This window comes from Bison bison, unplaced genomic scaffold (assembly GCF_000754665.1).
Source record: "Bison bison bison isolate TAMUID 2011002044 unplaced genomic scaffold, Bison_UMD1.0 scf7180017864180, whole genome shotgun sequence".
In the NCBI taxonomy this organism is placed as follows: domain Eukaryota; kingdom Metazoa; phylum Chordata; class Mammalia; order Artiodactyla; family Bovidae; genus Bison; species Bison bison.
The window spans coordinates 6894484-6902835 of record NW_011494752.1 but is presented as its reverse complement, the minus strand read 5'-3'; the positions used below and the strand labels follow the sequence as shown (position 1 = coordinate 6902835).

General features: G+C 53.9%; 1 protein-coding gene across 1 annotated transcript; it reads right to left on the bottom strand.

Moving 5' to 3' along the window:
* Positions 1-2753: 2753 nt before the first annotated feature.
* TMEM92 (transmembrane protein 92) lies at positions 2754-7536 on the bottom strand. The gene is made up of 5 exons (XM_010842788.1): positions 7413-7536; positions 4771-4793; positions 3944-4033; positions 3596-3782; positions 2754-3349 (listed from the first exon to the last, which is right to left on the bottom strand). Exons 1-5 carry the CDS (start codon positions 7470-7472, stop codon positions 3236-3238), a joined length of 474 nt encoding a protein of 157 aa, XP_010841090.1. The 5' UTR covers positions 7473-7536; the 3' UTR covers positions 2754-3235.
* Positions 7537-8352: the final 816 nt, after the last annotated feature.

Below are 8352 nucleotides of genomic sequence, written 5' to 3'. Positions count from 1 at the left end.
GGAGTCAGAGAGCAACCTCCTAGCAGGACGGGAAGGGATACATCTCTCTATTGTGCAAACAGAGGCTGAGACTTGAAGATGCTGGATGCTGAAGCTAAAATGTCAGAAGCCGGAGCTCTGACTCTGAGTGCTGGGCTGAGGGAGCATTCTTGGTGTCAGCCCTCCTCTTAGCCTCCGCAGCAGCCGAGCCCCTGGCTCCCCCTCCCAGATCCCACCTGCTCCCTGCCTCACAGCCTTTCCTACATTCCCCAGTCCTCTGGGGAATCTCTGCGGACAGAAGGGCAAGTCCACAGCCACAAGTAACACCTTCTCAGAGCTAACCAGGCTGCACCCATCACTGAAAAATGTTTGTGGCAGACTTTCATGTTTGTTTGCTCCCTCGCTCGTTCACTTAGTTAATCATTCATTCACACCAAGTGGTTCCACCTTTCAGTTATTTTTCATTAGGTTTGAGCTACTAAACCAGCACAAGGGATGAATACTCAAATCACTGTGAAACTGCTCATCCCCCCAACCCACCAGCCAGACGTCCAGCATGTACTGAGTGCCCATCACAGTCCTGCACCGGTGTGACAAACAGGTATCTTATGTCCTCACATCTGACAAGTCCCATGTCCGTCACTCACCTATTCCCTGGGTCCCATACATGTGTGTGCTGTGTCAGAATCCTTTGAGCCTCTTCCTTATAGCAGGGTCAATAATACATGAATTGCCATCTATCAAAGTTCACATGATGTGTCTTTATTAACTTTTAAGGTCGCCTATATATTGCATTAAAGAGATCTTTTTAAAATTTGTGAAAGTCATGCTTGCTCCTTGTGGAAAATGTAAACAACGACAAAGTGTACAAAATAAAAAACCTCCCTTAAAATCGACTACTTCCATTCCTCTATCCCACAGTGCAGACCACTGTCAAAAGTGTGGCCAGAGTGGTTTAATTTTTATCCTTAAGTATCTTTTCTATACATTTGCAAAGGGGGAAATATATATATTAATTATATGGTGTAGTATATGTTTACAAGTTGAGGTCATAGACTATTGTTCTGCAACTTGCCTTTTCTCTGTAACAGTAAATGAAAGACATCTTGCCAGGTCGGTTCTTCAGACCCACTTCCTTCTTTTTAAAGGCTGCAGAGCATTCCCAGTATGGAGGGACCTGGTATATTGAACAGGCTCCTATCAGCCGACATTAAAGGTGTTTTCAATTATCCCCAGCTACAATGCTGATGGACATGTCTCTGAACTTTTATATGAGCATTTCTGAAGGATCATTCCTGGAAGTGGAATTGCTGGCTCAAGGGCATTTTAAATTTTAATGATTACTAGGCATAGTGCCAGACACACAGTAGGGTCTTTGTAAGTATCTGTGTAGTGAATGGCTACTGCTGGATTGCCCTCCAGGAAGAACACGCCATTTCCACTCCCACCAACAGCAGACAGGCACAGTACTGACAATTTCTGCTACTCAAGCCCAGCCAGGCTGGGCTTCAGGATAACCACTTTCCTCTAGGCCACTCTGCTGCTGCTGGGAAGGATTTAAAGCCCCTACGTCACCTTCAATGAAAGGCAGGAATCCTGATAGGGGATGACCTCCTCTTCCAGGTCTGCAAAGCCCATGGCTTAACACCCTCCCACTGGGGCGGGTGTTTACCACAGGGAGGGCAACCGTGCGGGACGGGTGCTTTCCATGTTTACAAAAAGCACCTCCATATCTTCCTTCTGCTCCCCCGATCCACCCCTGAAACGGAAGGGAGACTTCCTGTGACTGGGCTCACTCTAGCACCAGCTCCAGAGCTATGCTGTCTCTAACTGCTCTTCTTCTTCTGGGTCCCTGCCTCCAGCAGGAACAGCCCCTATCCCTAGCATCTTTGAGGCTGACTATGCCATCTCCCTGCCCCTGGCCCTGGCCCTGTCACCTGACTAGGACCTGGGGCCCCAAGAAAGGCTATTATTGGGAGAGGCCTGCAGAAGGAATCCTTACCAGCACACCAGGGCTAGTTCTACCTCCAACCCCCTCAGGAACACTGGCCAGCACTGCTTCTGTGCCCTCTGCCAGGGAGCAGTGCCAAGGCAGGGTCCTGTGGAGGAGCTCAGACCTGCCCGAGCCCCCAAGATGCTGGCACAGGGGTGTCTCTCACACTGCATGTCCCATGCCAGTCCCCACAGGGATAATGATGCCTCTGTGGAGACTGTCTCCCAGGCTGCAGTGGTGACTGCCTCTCCTCTGAGGGGTTAAGCCTGCAGATGAGGCTGAGGTGGCGGTGCCCAGAACCCCATGGGACTGGAGGAGAAGGGCAGATCTCTCTCCTCTCCTCCCTCCCGAGATTCCAGGGTAGAGCAGATCAAGGTCTCCAAGACCCTGCCCCACAGATGGCCAGCCTCCCTTACTCACCTCCGCGGTGCCCCATCCCCACCCCCATAACGACAGAGTCAGAACTGAGTTCTAAGTTTCCTAAGGGAAAGCAGGAGGACAGGATGAGGAAGCACACGGTGGTCACTCCCCATCTCTAGTCCCCGTCCGGACTCTTTGGCACCCAAAGACCTCAAGGAACCAGAGGTCAAAGCATCTGCCGAGATCCTCTCCTGGTGGGTGACCTACTGATGTGCTATTCTTCCAGGCTCATCAATGGTGGGATTTTTCAGGCACAGTGACCTCCAATTGCACCCCACCCCCTACACACACACACACACACACCCATGTACCCCAGCAGTGCCTGAGCTCACCTCCCCACAGTCAGAGGCAGATTCTCAGCAACAATCAACTGAAATTTAGTGAGAACATGTGTTGGGGGTGCGGGGAGGACAATGGGGTCTTCTCTACTCAGGTAGAATGGGAGAGAGGTGAAGCAGCCCCATCTGGCAGGGTGCATTGGTGCCCTCCCAAACCTCTCAGAGCTGGACGTCCAGGCCACACTGGCACCCCAGGGTGCAAGCCTCCTCCACTGCTCAGAGGAGTCCATTCCACTGCTGGCACCTCCAACTGTTCACATTTTCCTCCTGGCAGCCTCTAACTTACAATGCGAGGTGAGGGGTAGACATGTCACTCCAGACCAGCCCTTGAGACAAGAGAAGCAGCTGACATGGAACAAGGGTAGAAAAGCAATAAATTAAAGCCAAGAACTGCCAGAGGTGTGGCAGGATGGGCGAGGGTGCTCCAGGGCTCCTGAGAGTCTCTGGTTTGACCCAGGAAGCACTGGGGAGGTGGCTGATGACAGGGTTCCAGGCTGGAGGAGGATCAGAAGGTGGAGTTGTTGATGCCTCTGCAAAACCCGGCATATTCTTCAGGCCTGAAGCTGTAGGGAGGGGGTGGCTCCAAGGGAGGCAGACCCAGGACAGGCTTCAGAATAATCTGCAGGGAAAGGAGGGGACACAGTGACTTCTTAGGGCGGGCCACTGGTCATCGCCACCCATGTGCTGGTGGAGGCATGTTTATCAGGGAGAGGAGTGACCCCCCAATGGTGGCAGAGCCCACCCCAGGGCCCAGAGACATGGCGTAAGGACACTCTTCACTGCCCCAGTGAAGAGTGATCTAAAAATCAGAAAAGGGAGGTATAGACAGCTGAGGGACAGAGCAGGGGTTGGGATGGATACCCACCTCACTGTAGGGGGGCGGGGGCTCAGAAATGGGTGCTGTGACCCTCTCTACAGGCGCAATGGGGGGCTGTTCCGGGAGGGCTGTTGGGGCCTCCTGCTCTGACTTTCTGCAGTTGAGATACAAGTGCTTAGTCACGCCATAGATGCACAGGAGGAGTATGATGATCAGGAAGATGATGACAGAAGTCCTGGGGTAACGAACCACCACCATCAGGTCGAGCCTCCAGTCACCACACCACCCTCCCTCCTTTGACCTAGCCCCACCCTTCACAGCAGGAAGTCCAGTCTAGTCCTGTGTGGGCCAGACCCATCGGAGGACTGTGCCCAGAGCAACTGGCTCAGGGCTCACCTTAAGGGGTGGGAGAAGAAGTCATACTGCTCCAGCTGGTACTCTTGGCAACAGTCGCTCCCACAGCATTTGAATCCCTTAGGGCAGGTTCTGGGAGTGGGGTGGGATAGAGGCTCTTGGTATCAAGGTGGGGGTGGGGGAGGAGGGCAGAAGGATCCTAGCTTCCCTAAAACCCACCATGTGCTCAGGGCACAAGCCACACCTTTGGCAGAGCAGGGTTACAGGTTCCTCTGGGCTTAGTGGGAGGAATCTGGGGCTGGGATCGGGACCTGGGTTTCAGGTTCAGCTCACTACTGGCCTTGTGCACTCCTGCCAAGGTACATTCCTTACTGGGCCCCACTTTCCTCATCTATAAAATGGGTGTAATGAATGTCCTGTTGACCCTACTGGACAGGCGTGGGATTGAGAGTTGCAGTGGTTACAGCATCACTCTAAAGAGGTGCAGGGGACGAGGGACAGTGGGGAGGGTCCAGGAGCGAACTCTAAAAGTGAATGGCGGGATGATGGACCCCACAGAACAGGAGGCAAGAGAGACTCAGTGTTCCTGAAACATCCAGGGCTGACTCGGTAGAAACACTTTGCCACCCAGAGAGCACCCCCCCTCAGCCCCTCCTCATTATGGGGAGTGACCCCCAAGTGTGAAACTGCCCATGGGTTGGTTGGTGGAAGGAGTGAGGGGGTAAAAGAGTGGACTCCCCCTCTCTGGGTTGGGGGGGGGATGGTTTCTGGCTAGAAGGGGAGTGGGTGAGGATGATGAAGGCAGGCAGGGCAGGATTTGGGGTGTCTTCTCCCAACAATGGAAGTTACAGCCCAAACCCCAGACTTACAAGAGACCACATGTGGCTGCAGCCTGTGGAAGAGAAGAGGCAAAGGTTTGGGTCATAAACTGGGGGCCAGGGTTCCTACCCAGATGCCACCCAGATACCTCACAGCCCCGAGGATCAGCATTTTCCCTCAAGCCTGCTTTCCACCTCACTCCACATGTCCCCTGGGTCAACGGTTGCAGCCTTAGCTGCCCGCCTGGTGGCCCCAGCTCCCCGTCCTCTTCTCGTCACACCTCCTACCACATTTGCTCACCCCTAGGTCTGTAAGCTCACACCACTAACCCACCCTTCCAACCCACAGCCATCACAGCCCCCCACCGAAGTCACTCCCGACACCTTGGCAAGTTCCTATCCCACAAATCCGATCACCAGAAACCTTGCAGGAAGCTCCCCTCAGTGCCTCCCTGGGTCCCAGACACCATGACCAACCCACCACCCACTGGGAGCTCCCCGGCTACAGGGGCAGGCCCTTGTCCCTGAGCCTTCAGGGCCCACTGAACTCCCAGTCATCCTTCAGACCCAGGCTGGGCTTTCCTGGCTCTGAGAAATGCTGGACCCTCCTCTCCAGAAACAGCTCCCCCCTCCCTCCCTCTTCCGCACTAGTTCCGTGCCACGTGGAGGCTATCATTATAGAATTTCACCTGATTAACATAAAAATATGTGTATAAGCCCTGCTTGGAGTGCTCTCTCCCCAGGAATCTGAGAGGCTGGCTCCAGCACCTTCTCTGACCATCTTCCTTAAAATTACATCTACTCTCACAAAGCACTTCTTTTCCCCTGACTGTGCTTACTTTCTCTGCATAGCTCCTGTCAACATCTAACACACTACGCATTTCATTTTATCTTGCTAGTTGTTTGTCTCCTCAGTAGAAAACTCCACCAGGGAAGGGATTTTTGTCTGCTGAAAACCAATACTCAGGATTTTGGCAGAATGAATGAAAGAACATTCACTGACAACCTGGTTTCATTTCATCCTGGTTGCTCCCAGGCAGTGAGGGGAGGAAGGGAAGCAGGCGGAGGAACACAGCTAAAGGGGGGTCATCTGTCACCCCACCTCAGCCTCCAGGGGGATAAAAAACCACAGCTCAAGAATAAGAAGCCAACTTTTTTTCATGAGACCACCATATGTCTTTCTTTGGGAGTCGGGGGAGGGTCACACAGCATATAGGGATCTTAGTTCCCTGACAGGGGATTGAACCTGTGCCCCCTGCAGTGGAAGTGGGAAGTCTTAACTACTGGACCGCCAGGGAAGTCCCAAGACCATGATATCTTTATATCTTGAAATAACAGTTCACTTGCTAATGACAACAATAAAGCTCGTAATACCAATGACAGCCGATAACGGTTGGGCTGACCCCCCTTTTCTGTGCTCAGTTCCCTGTACACACCTCCTTCTCTCAAGCCTTGGCCAGTAGGGTCAGGAGCAGGAATGAACCCCTGCAGGTTGGCCCAGAGAGGGTGAGGTGACTGCAGAGTTGGGGACAGCCCAAGGGGTCCAGGCACTCAGCATATCCACGTCCCCTCATCCCAGCTCCTGTGCCTCCCTCTCTCCTGGCCCCCAACTGAGAAAAAGACAGCAGATTTAACGAATTAATCTTGAGCTCCTGTTTGGACGAGCAGGGGATCCTCTCCCAGATTATCTCCCCTTCACCCACTTCTTAAACAGGGGGTGATCTTGACTGAGGTGGTATCAACATTGGGGCGATTCTGGGCAACTTCAACTTAACTTACACGTGGACTGAGGGTATTAACAGCCTGCCCCATGGAGTTGTTGGGAGAAATCAACAAAAGGATGCACAGCCCAGTGTTGGCACAAACCCACTGCAGGTGATGGAGAAGGAGTAGCAGGGCTTTTGGGGTGACGCCGCTCAGCACAGTTAGCGAATGTTGTGGGGAACTGGCCTGGCCCTTCCCTCAGACTCTTACAGAGGTTAAAAATCCATATTCTAGAGCCATGTCAGTTTCCAGGATAATCTCCCATCCCAGAACCAGATAGACTGCCCTTCCCCCAGGCTGGGGGGAGAGAGGAATGTGGGGATGTTGACACCCTGCCTTACCCTTGGAAATCAGATTTCGAGATCATCCCAGCCTTGGGTCAGGCAGCCAGATCAAATCCTATCACCCGCTAGAATCCTACCCCTACTCCAAAAACAGAAGAGGGAGCCTCCTTTTCTCCAGGCCACAAGCACAGATACACAGTCCCAGAGAGGGCCAGGACTTCCCCCAAGGTCACCCAGCACTGCAAGAACGGAGCTGGGGAGACAAGCTGGCGAGACGTCCAGATCTCAGTCCAGACCTCAGGTCCCGGCTTTCTGACGCTGAGGGAAGGAGCAAGAAGGGCGAGTCAAGGCTAATTGGGGGTCAAAGACCCCAGTCTCCGAGAGGCGCTAGATGTCAGCGGCGTGCGGGAATAGGTCCTACGACCCAGTACCCCACTAGGTGAAGGAACCCAGACCTTCTCAGGACCTCCCTCCGCGTCTTCTACCTATTACCTCCCCGGCGAAAAAGAGAAAGGAGTTGCTAACTGCCTGTGATCACGAGGAGATCCTGACGATGGAAGGTGGTGATTGGAAGTCAGAAGCAAGTCCCTGACCCACAAGAATAGGGGCCTGAAAGTTCCACAGTTTTACCTCCCAAGCGCTCACCTGTTGGAGGCCGGCCAGCAGGCCGAACAGCAAGAGGCTGGCGACCCAGGTATCAGACATTCTTGCCTGGGGGCCACTGAGCTTCCGAGAGTAGGGGAAGGAGGAGAGAGGCGGGGCCGCGACTTCTCCCACGACTCTCCACCTATAGGGCCCTACCTCGGGATGGGGGCGGAGCTGACGCACCCGGGAAGCGCCCAACCTGGGAAAAGGAGGGGGAGGGGGAGGAGGAAGAAGTCTGGATTGGGAAATGGGAGTTAGAAAAGATTATCTGACTTTAAATATATATATATATATACACATACACACACATATATACACACACACACACACACACACACACACACACACACACACACACACATATAGTGGTGTCAGTTCAAGACTGCTGAGCTACCCTTTCCCAACCCCTAACTGCTCCACCCTCTAAGTGGTCCCAAGCTTGAGATGGAGAGGGGCTGCGGGCCGAGCAAGCTGGACCACTGGAAGTCCCTTCCCACGTGGACTTCTGAGGGGCAGAGGGAGAGCGGAAGCGAAGGCCTTGGAGTGGATTGAGGGGATTGTAACGGAGGGAGGTGCCACTTTTTGTTTTGTTTTGTTTTGCCGAGAAGAGAGGGAGGGGCGGCCTGCTTGATTTCTGGGGAAGGAGAACCAAGAGTAGAGCACTGGTACAGTCCTGCCCCGCCCCCACCCCCCTGGAAATCCAGGGAGGAGGCGTTTGTACATTTCCTCTATTTGACTACAGGGGAAATTGAGGCCCCAGGATTCTTAGACTAGTTCCTGAGTCCGCAGAGCTGAGTCCGCAGAGCCAGGCGAGCCGGGGCGCGGGCGAGCAGGCCCACCCACATTCCTAGAAAGACCCCCCCCCGCCCCGCCCGCCCGAGGCCGCGCTCCTGGCCTGCAGGGGCTGGATTCCGACCAGCCGGCGCGCCCAGCCCTGAGG